This window comes from Equus przewalskii, chromosome 24 (assembly GCF_037783145.1).
Source record: "Equus przewalskii isolate Varuska chromosome 24, EquPr2, whole genome shotgun sequence".
Taxonomy (NCBI): domain Eukaryota; kingdom Metazoa; phylum Chordata; class Mammalia; order Perissodactyla; family Equidae; genus Equus; species Equus przewalskii.
Window position 1 is genome coordinate 32,948,232 of NC_091854.1, and position 14,343 is coordinate 32,962,574.

Genomic DNA, 14,343 nt, shown 5'->3' on the forward strand with positions numbered 1-14,343 from the left:
AATGTCATTCATTATCTTGCTTTTACTAAACTAAAAGCATCTTGGAACTTTTCCATAAACAGCTGATTTTGTTTTAAAATTTTTATCAACTGATTAATGAAACCTGCCTTTTGGAAAACGTTAGTTATTGGTCCTGATAGGCCAGTTGGGTAGTAAGCTGTATAATCATTCTAGAATTTCCTTTTAAAGGAGCTTTAAAAATACACAGATCACTGGGTCCCATCCAGCATTATTGAAGAGTTTGAATCCTGGAGATAGTGGGGGAGTGTGGGACACAGTGCTTGTAAAGCACTTCCCAGCTGGTCCACAGATTAGTTTTTGGAAACTGTTGGTTAAGAATGCTATTGGGCAGTCTAATATTTAGAATTTTGAAGGTCTGTTCTATTGGATTTCTTTATTGTATGTTTCTTTTATTAGGCAGAAAAGTTAAAACTACACATGGGCACTGACCCAATTGCAAATATTTGTAACAGTATGTATTATTTTCACTTTGTCCCCAAAATTTTGTGTACTATTGCTCCCAAAACCTGTCCTGTCTTTATTCTTCTAGCATTGACCTCCTACATTTGCCAGACATTGAACTGGACCCTAGGGATGCAAAAGCTGTTAAGTCAGTTTATACATGTCTCTTTAAGTAGCTTACGGCTTAGCTGGGAAAATAGACAGTTATAAATACAGGTTAGCGCAAGATGCTGTAAAAAGAGTGAGTAATTTCTTTTATGAGGTTATTTTGGCATACTTTTCCTTCATAAAGTGCATCTTTGAGAAGTGGAATTATTAAAGCTGTATTGGAAATACAGATGGTCCCCGACTTAGGATTTTTCGACTTTATGATGGTGTGAAAGCAATGCACATTCAGTAGAAATTGTGCTTTGAATTTTGATCTTTTCCCAGGCTAGTGGTATGTGGTGTCACTCTTGTGATGCTGGGCAGTGGCAGCAAGCCGCAGCTCTCAGTCAGCCATGCAGTTGTGAGGGTAAATAACTGATATGCCTAGAACCATTCTGTACTCAAACAACCAGTCTGTTTTTCACTTTCAGTACAGTATTCAATCAATTACATGAGATTTTCAATACTTTATTATAAAATAGGCTCTGTCTTAATGATTTTGCCCAGCTGCAGGCTAATGTAAGTGTTCTGAGCACATTTAAGGTAGACTAGGCTAAACTAGGATGTTCAGTAAGTTAGGTGTATTAAATGCTTTTTTAACTTAGGGTATTTTCAATTTATGACGGGTTTATTGGGATGTAGCCTGGTCGTAAGCTGAGGAAGATCTATATAAGAATGTGGCCTTTAGCCTAGTCAGTGGATTTATGCAGTAAATCTTGTAGTTCCAATTTTTAATTTTAGGAGTAACTTTGGAAAAAGCTGATACTGTTAGTTAAATCACAAAACCCAAAACTGCCCACTGAGTACTGTTTAATTCTTTAATCCGTCACTCCAGTGTTGGTATTAGAGAAATGATGTATTCAATTGATGTTCTCTTGTTTCTGCGATGGTTACAAGGTGTCTTCAAAGCTTTATTCATTACCAAATCCAAGTGTCCTGGTGTCCTTGAGGCTGGATTTTCTGCGAATCATCTGCAGCCATGAGCATTATGTTACATTAAACTTACCCTGCAGCCTGCTTACTCCACCTGCATCACCATCACCTTCTGTTTCTTCTGCAACCTCGCAGGTATACAAAGTGTGTGAAAAAATATTCTTAAAGTCCATATTTGTGAAAAAGCATTCTAAACACTGGAGGAAATTATAGGTGACAATGTTCAGTAATAACTGTGTGATAGGCTCTGTACTAAGTGCTTTGTGAATGTGAGTCATTTAATCCTAAGAGCAACTCTAGGAGGTAAGTTCTGTTACTATCTCCATTTTATAGATGAAAAAACTGAAACACAGAAAGGTCAGTAACTTACCCAAGGTCACACAGAAAAAATTGGCAGGAGCTAGGCTTTGAACCAAGGCACATGTTGGCTTTATTCTAGAACCCAAGTTCTTAACCATTATGTTGTACTTCTCTTACAGATTTGTGCACATGTGAGTGAATTCACATAGATAAACTCACTTATTTAGACACTTTCACGAGTTTTTTTGAAGAAGACACAGACTGAGTTTGGGGTACAAGATGTCTATTAGAAATCAATACCTGTGAAAGGAAGGGGGATGATGCATAATTCAGCAGAAAAGGAAGTCAAACTTCAAGGCCTTATGAAGCCCTGCCTTCCTCTCTTGTACCCAGAGAACCCAAAGGAAACTAGATGAATGTTTATACATTTTCACTGGGTGACACTTGACAGCTAGCAGTTTCTCTAAAGATGAAAAAGGGTTATTGTGGCACTAACTGTGTGTCATATCATACAGATTGAGATTAAGGAATTTTGTGGTTTTAGTGACAGAGAAGTCTGGATTTCCCCTCATAGTGAAACATTCTTTCTGCTATGTAACTCCTGAGGCAAGCAGGCTACTTCTTAAGCTCTTAATGTCTAAAGTCAAAGTTGATCTTAACTCTTCTTAATTTTATTTTTGAGATATTTAATTCCTGGATGTAATTTCCTAGGCTAGATCAATCTTAAGTGCTTAATAAAAGAAAATCTCAAACTTCACTTAGAAAGATTAGAAAACTTGAGAGAGCACCCACGACTTTTCGTTTTACCTTTGCAAAAAATCTTATGGATCAGCCTGTGTCCACATACTCTTACCTGGCTAGCACACACTTCTTCCTGTAATGGTTGAGGCTAGTCTTTTGCTTTCTTCACCATCCTGTGCCAAAGATGTGGCTGCACAGTCAAGGACAAATTAATCATAGGTACAGTTTCTGAAATCTTTAATGAAACATATTTGTTTACACTCAACCCCCTGCTGAATATCTCATTCAGCCAAGAAATTTATAGAATTTCTTCCATTATCCTGTTCCTCACTTTCTCATCTAACTACATAATTTTTGGATTGTAATAGATGACAAGAGACATTACTCTTTTGGGGGAGCCAAGAAGAATTTTATATGCTTGTTAGAAAGATGACTTCTCCATAGAGAAGTCTGAAATCTATTGTTCTTCTAAGACCGCTCACAGGAGTGGTCTCGAATATGGATCAGAAGAGATAAAGTTAAGGACACTCTTTTCTTGAACTATTTCTTGGGGGATACAGTTTTTCAGTGTTAAAAAACTTCTTTAAAAACTCAGTGAGTGGACCACAAAATGATAGTAATTTTCTAGAGATAGTATTTTCTCTGAAAAACAATTTTACCAGTATTTGGAATTTCTCTGGAAATCCTTAGCCTTGACTATGGTTGTTTCTCTTGTGCTCAGCAGCGAGTGCATAAGACATCATTTGGATTTAGTTGCTTTCCCTTTAGAGTATGATATTGAAACATTAAGTGGCTAAAAGCATAAAGGAAAAAGAGGGGAAAGTTTCAATATGAGAAAAAAGAAATTGAAAATAATTAAAAGTGTTATTGCATTGTAGTTTCCTGTACCAAAAGTAAGAGCAGTTACTTTCTCCACTGTTAATAATAGTAATGCAAAATAAATTACCCAGAGCAAAGTTCCTCTCACTTTCAGATAATGCTCACATTCCATTTGTGGTAATGCTGTTTGTAGGGTGTTTTGTTGCACAGCTGTTATAGTTTTGTTCTGCCTCACTCCCAAACAGAGTTCTGGGTTTTCCACAAATGTACAAGACCAGAAGATTGCAAATATGTTTGAATTGTCTGTGCCTTTCCGCCAACAGCATTATTTGGCAGGACTTGTGTTAACAGAGCTGGCTGTCATTTTAGACCCTGATGCTGAAGGGTGAGTAGACCGCTTTTTGCCTTGTAGAATATCAATTTGATTTTGGACAATGGAGCGGAAGTATCCCACTTACACTTCCTAAGAATCAAAAGAATTCTGCCTCTTCCTGTACTTTTCTACTCAGTAAGTTCCATACCTGTGTGATTTCTGCATTTCATCAATTTTAAGAGACATGATTTTTATGTTTTGTCATCTCTGAATTTGAGACTTGTCTTAGAATCGATGGTGTGCCATGGTTTATTTGGTAACTTTTTTTCCTTCTTTTTTAAATTTTTTCTTATTGAGTTTATGATAGTTTACAATCTTGTGAAATTTCAGTTGTACATTATTGTTTGTCAGTCGTGTTGTAGGTGCACCGCTTCACCCTTTGTGCCCACCCCCCCCAAACCCCCTTTCCCCTGGTAGCCACTAATCGGTTCTCTTTGTCCATATATTTAAATTCCTCATATGAGTGGAGTCATACAGAGATTGCTCTTCTCTATCTGGCTTATTTCGCTTAACATAATTCCCTCGAGGTCCATCCATGTTGTTGTGAATGGGATGATATTATTCTTTTTATGGCTGAGTAATATTCCATTGTATATATATGCACCATATCTTCTTTATCCAATCATCAGTTGATGGGCACTTAGGTTGCTTCCACGTCTTGGCTATTGTAAATAATGCTGCAATGAACATAGGGGTGCAGGGGCTTTTGGAATTGCTGACTTCAAGTTCTTTGGATAGATACCCAGTAGTGGGATGGCTGGGTCATATGGTATTTCTATTTTTAATTTTTTGAGAAATCTCCATACTGTTTTCCATAGTGGCTGCACCAGTTTGCACTCCCACCAGCAGTGTATGAGGGATCCTTTTTCTCCACAACCTCTCCAACACTTGTTACTTTTTATTTTGGTTATTTTTGCCATTCTAACGGGTGTAAGGTGATATCTTAGTGTAGTTTTGATTTGCATTTCCCTGATGATCAGCGATGATGAACATCTTTTCATGTGCCTATTGGCCATCCGTATATCTTCTTTGGAGAAATGTCTGTTCATCTCCTCTGCCCATTTTTTGATCGGGTTGTTTGAGTTTTTATTGTTGAGTTGTGTGAGTTCTTTATATATTATGGACATTAACCCTTTGTTACATATATGACTTGTAAATATTTTTTCCCAATTAGTGGGTTGTTTTTTTGTTTCAATCCTGTTTTCCTTGCCTTCAAGAAGCTCTTTAGTTTGATGAGGTCCCATTTGTTTATTCTTTCTGTTGTTTCCCTTGTCTGAGAAGACATGGTGTCCGAAAAGATCCTTTTAATACTGATGTCAAAGAGTGTACTGCCTATATTTTCTTCTAGAAGGCTTATGGTTTCAGGTCTTACCTTTAGGTCTTTAATCCATTTTGAGTTTATTTTGGTGAATGGTGAAAAAGAATGGTCAATTTTCATTCTTTTACTTGTGGCTTTCCAGTTTTTCCAGCACCATTTGTTGAAAAGACTTTCTTTTCTCCATTATATGCCCTCAGCTCCTTTGTCAAAGATTAACTGTGCATAGATGTGTGGTTTTATTTCTGGGCTTTTAATTCTGTTCCATTGATGTGTGCACCTGTTTTTGTACCAGTCACATGCTGTTTTGATTACTGTAGCTTTGTAGTGTGTTTTGAAGTCAGGGATTGTGATACCTCCAGCTTTGTTCTTTTTTGTCAGGATTGCTTTAGCAATTTGGGGTCTTTTGTTGCCCCATATGAATTTTAGGATTCTTTGTTCTATTTCTATAAAGAATGTCATTGAGATTCTGATTGGGATTACGTTGAATCTGTAGGTCACTTTAGGTAGTATGGACATTTTAACTATGTTTGTTCTTCCAATCCACGTACATGGAATGTCTTCCCATCTATTTATGTCCTCATCCATTTCTTTCAGGAAAGCCTTATAGTTTTCGTTGTATAGGTCCTTCACTTCCTTAAAATTCACCCCAATGTATTTTGTTCTTTTTGTTGCAATTGTGAATGGTATTATGTTCTTGAGTTCTTTTTCTGTTAGTTCGTTATTAGAGTATAGAAATGCTACTGATTTATGCAAGTTGATTTTATATCTTGCAACTTTGCTGTAGTTGTTGATTGTTTCTAAAAGTTTTCCCATGGATTCTTTGGGGTTTTCTATATATAAGATCATGTCATCTGCAAACAACAAGAGTTTCACTTCTTCCCTCCTTATTTGGATTTCTTTTATTCCTTTCTCTTGCCTAATTGCTCTGGCCAAAACCTCTAGTACTGTGTTGAATAAGAGTGGTGATAGAGGGCATCCTTGTCTTGTTCCTGTTTTCAGGTGGATGGCGCTCAGTTTTTGCCCATTGAGTATAATGTTGGCTGTGGGTTTGTCATATATGGCCTTTATTACGTTGAGGTAATTTCCTTCTATCCCCATTTTGTTCAGAATTTTTATCATAAATGGCTGTTGGATCTTGTCAGATGCTTTCTCTGCATCTATTGAGATGATCATGTGGTTTTTATTCCTCAATTTGTTGATGTGATGTATCACGTTGATTGATTTGTGGATGTTGAACCATCCCTGAGTCCCTGGTATGAATCCCACTTGATCATGATGTATGATCCTTTTGATGAATTGCTGAATTCGAGTTGCCAAAATTTTGTTGAGAATTTTTGCATCTATGTTCATCAGCAATATTGGCCTATAGTTCTTTTTTGTGCTGTCCTTGTCAGGCTTTGGTATGAGGGTGATGTTGGCCTCGTAGAATGTGTTAGGAAGTGTTCCATCCTTCCTAATTTTTTGGAATAGCTTGAAAAGGATAGGTATTAAATCCTCTTTGAAAGTTTGGTAGAATTCCCCAGGAAAGCCGTCTGGTCCTGGGGTTTTATTCTTTGGGATGCTTTTGATTGCTGTTTCAATCTCCCTCCTTGTGATTGGTCTATTCAGATTGTCTGCTTCTTCTTGACTTAGTTTTGGGAGATTGTAAAAGTCTAAGAATTTATCCGTTTCTTCTAGGTTATCCATTTTGTTGGCATATAGTTTTTCATAGTATTCTCTTATAACCTGTTGTATTTCTGCAGAGTCTGTTGTTATTTCTCCTCTTTCATTTCTGATTTTGTTTATTTGAGCTTTCTCTCTTTTTTTCTTTGTAAGACTGGCTAGGGGTTTGTCAATTTTATTCATCTTCTCAAAAAACCAGCTCTTTGTTTCATTGATCCTTTCTACTGCCTTTTGTTTGTTTAATAACATTTATTTCTGCTCTGATTTGTATTATTTCTCACCTGCTGACTTTGGGCTTTGTTTGTTCTTCTTTCTCTAATTCAGTTAGGTGTAATTTGAGATGGCTTATTTGGAATGTTTCTTGTTTGTTAATGTGTGCTTGTATTGCGATGAATTTCCCTCTTAATACAGCTTTTGCACTATCCCATGTGAGTTGGTATGGCATGTTATCATTTTCATTTGTCTCCAGGTATTTTTTTATTTCTTCTTTAATTTCTTCAATGATCCATTGCTTGTTCAATAGCATATTGTTTAGTCTCCACATCTTTGTCCCTTTTTTCCTTCTTAATAGTACATAAAATATTTGGGCATATTAGTAGATGGACTCTTAGATATGTTGATATATAGTAGGCACATTTCAGTTGAGGAAAATAGACTAGTCTTCTGTTTGATTCCTTGTGAAGAAAATTTATCATTTGCCATCATACTGTGTATCATTTTATTTCAAAATTTGCCCTTTAAGCAAATATCTGTAGGTTTTAAAAGATTCCAAAACTGTGTACAGTTTTAGAGGATCTTTGGAAATTGATATAGTAAGTAGAGAAGGGTATATTGTCTGATGGTTGAATTTGTAGAAATAGCCTGATTTGTTGTGGTCTAGCATCCCTATGGGGCACTTGTGTTTTAATAGTTTTTTAAAGAAAATCTGTATGACTATAACTCATTTGGGTAATAATTACTTTTTTTTTTTTCAATTTTTCTCATAAAAAGATCATTAGGAGTTTATAATGCAGCTTAACCTCATGTAGGAGTTCGAGATTACTAAAGGAGATACTTTTGAGCAGGTTTTACAAGGGTCCTCTGATGTATTTGTTGAATGAATGAAAGAGGAGGTTTGTAAAGTTCTTAGCAGTAGTCAGGGACATAGCTGATGCTTATTGATAAATTCTGAAAGGCTAAATCTGCAAATGAAAGACGTGTTTTTTCATAATGGTGGCTTCCCACATTAGGAATATAGCTTAAAGAAGTAGTTTTTCACACGTGTTCTTCAGAACTATAGATTCTGAAGAGTTCCTCAATGGATTTCCATGCAGGATCGAGTCGGGGTGCAGATGTTGGAATATGGAAAGAGCAGACCAAGTGAATGAAACTCTGGGCCTCCCAACCCTGCTTGCCACCCTATTTTGCCATTTGACAAATGAATGTGATATCATTTGGGGAAAAGAGGGGATCCACTGTTTGAAAAAAAACATTCTGAAAACACCTTCTAAACATACTAGCTTTCTTTAATATCTGATATATCTCAGTCATTTCAATCTGTATTTCCAATATTTTTACTTGATATATATATATCAAGATATTTTTGGTTGCAAGAAACAGAAAACCTTTCTTTATACTGGCTTTATTAGAGGAAGTAAATTAATTTTTTCATAATTGAAGAAAGGTAGGGTTTTTAGCACAGTACAGTCAGCAGCTCACTGAGGTCCTCAGGTTCTGGTTCTTTATATCTCTACCTCTACTAGAAGCATCAGCTTTATCTTAAGGCTAGCATCTCTTCTGGCTGTAAGACAGTTGCCACTGGCAATTCAGATTAAATTCTTCCTTGTTCATGTCCAGCAGGAGGGAGAGGGGAAATCCTCTTCCCAAGCATGCATTGTAAATCTTTCCCTTGGACTGATTTGGCTCACTTGCCTATCCTGTGCTATTGCAGTCACCAGAGCAATGCCAGATTGCTGGATGGATTAGTTCAGTTCTGCTCAGATGTGGCGCTTACACTAGTGTCAGTTCATGGGTTGCTTGTTACAGAGCACAAGATAAGGAGCTGTGCCTAATTATAAATCAACTATGTCACTAAACACAGTGCCTACATCATACTTTTTTTTTGTAGACCTTCTCAATTAAGGAAGCAATGAGTTGATTAACATTTATCTCTTCTCAGACTGGTGACAAAACAGTTTGCTAACTGGCTGCTTTAAGTAGCAGGGCTAGTCTAATTAGAATCTACTCCTGAGACGGAGGATGGAGTCAGCTTCCCCTGAGTTCTACGGGGAGGAATGTATACCTGAAAAAAATATGAGTTCTGTTAAGAAGGAAGACAGAGGAAGTAGGTGTTGTGTAGGTGCTCAGCAGTGTCTGATAGAGAGAATAGAGTTCTAACAATCTACTGTTTCTGCAATGTATTTTTTTTTCACGTCGAGGATCACTTCTATTAAAATAGGTTTGTTATGTTTCTGCAGAACAATATAGGACTTATGAAAGAATTCTTTTCTGCTTTTTTACCCTTCAAGCTAGAATGTGTTGGTTTTTGACACTAGGAAAGATTTTCTATAAAGTCCAGATAATTTTGTTCACTATGCCCCTTTCTTTGTCTATTTAGTTAAGCAAGATATGGGAAGAGTTTTAAACATAGTACATAGGATTGTAACCTTAGTTTTTACTACTGCTTATTTCTTCCTTTTCTCACTCTTTCCTGTAGTCCATTAGCAGATTCTACAGGTGCCACCTCCAAGATAGATCCCAGATTCAGCCACTCTCCCCATCCTCACAGCTGCTCCCCTAACTGTGCTTCCACTCTTCCTCCCTGAATCCTTTTTCTACACAGCGGCCCGAATGATCTTTTAAAAATGAGAATCAGATCATGTCACTTTCTTGCTTAAAATTGTCAATGTGAGTGTATGCCTTTAAAATGGCGCTTAAAATAAAATCCAGACTTTTAATAATAGTCCTCAAAGACCTATATATCTGGCTCTCTTGCCACTCTCTTCCCTCCTCCCGTACTAAAATCTAGCCATCCTGACCTTTTTCTGTTTCTCTGTGTCCCAGACTCCTTCCCACCTTAGAACCTTTGCACTTGAATTTTTCTCTGACTGAAGCAGTGTTCAGATTGCCCTAAGATCTTCACAGAGGCATTTCCTCCTAGTGATTCTCCAGGTCTCCACTCAGACAGCATCTTCTCAGTGAGGCTTCATTAACCACTCAGTCTAAATTAGCTCTGTTGCCCCTGCCACCATCACTCTTAACCGTATTAACCCTGTTTATTTTCTATAGGGCACTTACCTGAAGTTTGCTTGTTTCTTATCTGTCTCCTCCCATTAGAATGTGAACTCCTGAGAGCAGGCACTTTGTCTTTCTTGTTCACTGCTGTATTCCCAGTGCCTTAGGATTGTGTCTGGTACAAAGTGGACACTTGATAAGTATTTGTTAATTGAATGAATGAATGATGGACTTTGAGAGGCTCATATCTCATCTCCAAATTTTGCATTCTTTAGAGGTATATAGAGAAAATACAGCATACGTTGTCTTCGATCCTTGAGAGGAATGCTTTTCTTTTTACTCTTTCTGCTTGCTAAGAAATCAAGAATAATTCCTTGAGCAGCAATAATATATTCTCTAATTGACCAAAGATATGCTCTTAAGAAACTTTCATTATAGTTAGGAAGTTAAGACTATGAAACAATATACTATGATTAAATGCTAATTTTGTAGTATAAACATAGTTCTGTAGAAGACTAACGCCTTTACATAACAGTTGTAATACTGCGTTATTACAGTTACGTGTTGCATAACGATGTTTCAGTCAACAGCAGACCACATATTTGACAGTGGTCCCATAAGATTAGTACCATAGAGCCTATGGGTGTAGTAGGCTATACCATCTAAGTTTGTCTAAATACACGATACATTTCTCAGAACGTGTCCCCGTAGTTTTGCGACACATGATTGTATTTTTGTGCCTGTGTTTCTCTCTTTCTAAAGTGAGCCCCTTAAGAGCGGGGACAGTGTCTAATCTCCAGCATCTAAAATGGGATATGGCAGGTCCTGCATGAGTATGTATTTATAGCTGCAGGTGATTGAATAATATAGACATATGAAAAGGCTTCATGAAGACGAGAGGGTAGAGTTTAGCTAGGTTGAAGTCTGGGGCTGGTAGCTGCTGAGAGATAAGGAATACATACTCAGGTTTGGGAATCATGATTGGTGATATAAGAAGTCAAAAGGGAGACCATAAAGAGCAAATGACCAGATCTGAGACTTGGGAAAAATGAGGGAGAGTGTGAGGAAGGATGGAAACTATTTGGAGAAAATACTGAGAAGAGAATGTATAAATGACAGTGTCTGATACAAATAACAGTGTCAAGTAGAGAGATGGAAGATGAAATCTCAGATATGTTAATTAGATATGGTTCTTTTTTAAATTTAAGCATATTGACACACCATATCCTATTAGTTTCAAGTGTATGTCATAGTGATTTGATATTTATGTATATTATGAAATGATCACCACGATAAGTCTAGTTACCATCTGTCACCATACAAAGTTACTACAATATTATTGACTATTCCCTATGCTGTGCCATCCTGGTGACTTATTTATTTTATAACTGGAAGTTTGTACCTCTTAATCCCCTTCACCTATTTCACCTGCTCCCCAACCCCTGCTTCCTCTGGTAACCACTAGTTTGTTCTCTGTATCTATGAATCTGTTTCTGTTTTGTTTTGCTTGTTCATTTGTTTTGTTTGTCAGATTCCATGTATAAGTGAAATCATACAGTATTTGTCTTTCTCTGTCTGACTTACTTCACTTGGCATATATACCTTCTGGGTCCATCCATGTTGTTGCAAATGGCAAGATTTTGTTCTTCCCTGTGGCTGAGTGATATTCCATTGTATGTATATACCACATCTCTTTATCCATTCATCTATTGATGGGCACCTAGGTTGCTTCTATATCTTAGCTGTTGTAAATAATTCTGCAATGAACATAGGGGTGCCTGTATCTCTTCCAATTCGTGTTTTCATTTTCTTTGGATAATTACTCAGAAATGGAATTTCTGGATCATATGGTAGTTCCATTTTTAATTTTCTGAGGAACCTTCATACTGTTTTTCATAGTGGCTATACCAATTTACATCCCCACCAACAGTATATGAGGGTTCCCTTTCTCTACATCCTCACCAACACATGTTATTGCTTGTCTTTTTGATACTAGCCATTCTGACAGGTGTGAGGTGGGCTGTGGTTCTTGACAGGGTTTAAAAACATACTTTCTGAATAAAAAATCTGGAAGGGAGAAGAAAGAATCTCTAGCTAGATTTCATATAGAGCTGTGTAAAATGGCAGGATAAGATGAAGGGCTCTGGAGAAAGACTACCTGGTTTCAAATCCCAGCTCTTAAATCCGTTGTGTGATCTTCAAAGAGAGAAAGGCTAATAATATTCACTGAGGGGGACAATGCTAAGGCACTGTGCTAAAAGCATGTTATATAAACTCTTTAACTTACTTCTTACAACCACCTTTGAGGTATGTTTCTGCCCTGGTATACAGGGAAATAGGTTAAGTATCTTCGAAAATCATTTGTCTACAAAATGATGAAGCTAGTGCTGTACCATGTTGTAACCAATTTAGAAAGTTTTCAGGGAAAGGGAGTAGATAATTAAGTAAAAGGAAACACTTGATATAGACTGTGCATTCAGAAAGTTTATTCAGGGGAAATAGTATAACAGTTTATTACTAACAGAAATACTATATAAGCTGGAGGAAACTAGTTTCAAGTGAACATGTATTTTCAAGATAGGAAAGGCTTATTTGAAGGAAGAAGAGAAGAGCTTAGTAGCCGGACATTGAAGCTACTGAAGAACGATGAAGTTCATTGAACATGTGGGGAAATGACTTTCTGAGAAAAAGTACAACTTTTTCTGAGACAAGAAGAAAGATTATTTGGTAGCCATAAAGATGGAATTGTGTTAAAAGATCTGACCAGAGCAAATTCAGAATACTTTTTCTTTCCTAAAAGAAAGAAGTTGGAGGTAAGGTCTTTTACTGAGATTGATGGTGACAGGCTTAATGAGAGAAAGTGAGATCTGAAACTGCTGCTAGGTGCAGTGTTAGGGGCCAGATGAAGTTGGATGAATTTTTAATTAGAATGGTTTGCATAGTTAAAGTACCTTCAGTCTAAGAATAGAGGAGAAAAAAGGTGTGAAGATGTGAGTGACCCTTCCTAGTGCAGTAGCCCAGGTGAAACTTAGGGCAGTGGAAGTCTAGAAAAGTTGTGAGGGCCCCAATGAAGGACTTGAGCAAGGAGCGTTAGCTTAAACAGAGCCGCCGAAAAGCAGCCCCAGCCTGTGGACTGCATAATCCATTAGGCAGAGGATTTTTCTTTTAGAAAAAGGAAATAAAAGTTTATTTGGGATAAATATGAGTAGACCTCATTTGATGAAATAAAATTTATAGCTACTTAAAATTTACTTTTTTTTTGCTTTAAAATACAACTATAACTAGTCTTGTTATTTAATGTTAAAATGCACTAATAAGGAGTTAATGTAAAATAATATTAGATTTACTCCTAAGGGAATTTGTGTGGGATTTCTTTTTCCCCTCAATTCTTATTTTATACAGAGAGATATTCATTAATTTAAAAATGAGAAGTGTTTTATAGGAGTCCATGCAAATATGTGACAAAGTTAAGAAGTTGAACAAAATTGATTGGTTACCATGACTTACTGTTTGCTTACAGATGTTAACTAAGCTCTGTGACCTTACTGCTGCTTCTTCATCTTCTTTTTAAACAGACTGTTTGGATTGCACAAGAAAGTCATCAATATGGTACACAATTTACTATCCAGTCATGACTCAGACCCACGGTTCTCTGACCCCCAGATAAAGGCTCGGGTGGCCATGTTGTATCTCCCTCTTATTGGCATTATCATGGAAACTGTTCCTCAGCTGTATGATTTTACAGGTACTTAGTATATTTTGGTCAAATTTTAAAGACAAATCTCAGTGTGTAAAAGTGTTAGGAAATATCTCAAGGATAAAGATCTTATTTTAGGAAAAGAAATATAAAGAAATATACACCGACATAAGTAAACTAAATACTTAACTATTTCACTTAAAAACTTTTGACTGTGTGAGTGAATCCACTGCAATTTTCATGTAAGTGGTTCTCATGATGAATTTTAAATTAAGGATGTTATAACATTTCTATACCTACCTTTTAGGAAGTAGGTGTGTTTGCATGAGCATGTACTGTGCATCTGAAAAAAAATACAAGAAAACTTGACAGATGTCTATAGCCTTTAGTCTCAATTTTATTCATATATATAATTGAAATTAATATTCACCTGAATATTAAGAATTATGTTTATTACTAACACTGGGTTAGTAAGTTGAAGTTATGTTGCTTTTTAAAAACTACAACTCACAACATTTTGTTGCTCTTGCTTTCCATATTTAGAATTTACTTAAATTCCTCTGTTTGCCCTAATGAAAACACTGTAGGTTGTATTTAAATTAGCAATTAACTTTATAAAATACTTCCAATTCAATAAAAACAAAAACAAGCATTTACTGAGTACCTAATATGAATTAA

At 36.4% G+C, this 14,343-nt stretch overlaps 1 protein-coding gene across 25 annotated transcripts in view; it reads left to right on the forward strand.

The window, feature by feature from the left end:
* Positions 1–14,343, forward strand: part of DOCK7 (dedicator of cytokinesis 7) — a 204,159-nt gene that overhangs the window by 125,809 nt on the left and 64,007 nt on the right. For all 25 annotated transcript variants that reach the window (XR_011532369.1, XR_011532364.1, XR_011532365.1 and 22 more), the window contains 3 exons: positions 1,507–1,677; positions 3,648–3,787; positions 13,544–13,713. Coding sequence is in view for 18 of the 25 variants with exons in the window: in XM_070591940.1 (XP_070448041.1) it covers positions 1,507–1,677; positions 3,648–3,787; positions 13,544–13,713 (481 nt within the window). In the remaining 7 variants the exon portion in view is untranslated. The remainder of the gene's footprint in view (positions 1–1,506; positions 1,678–3,647; positions 3,788–13,543; positions 13,714–14,343) is intronic.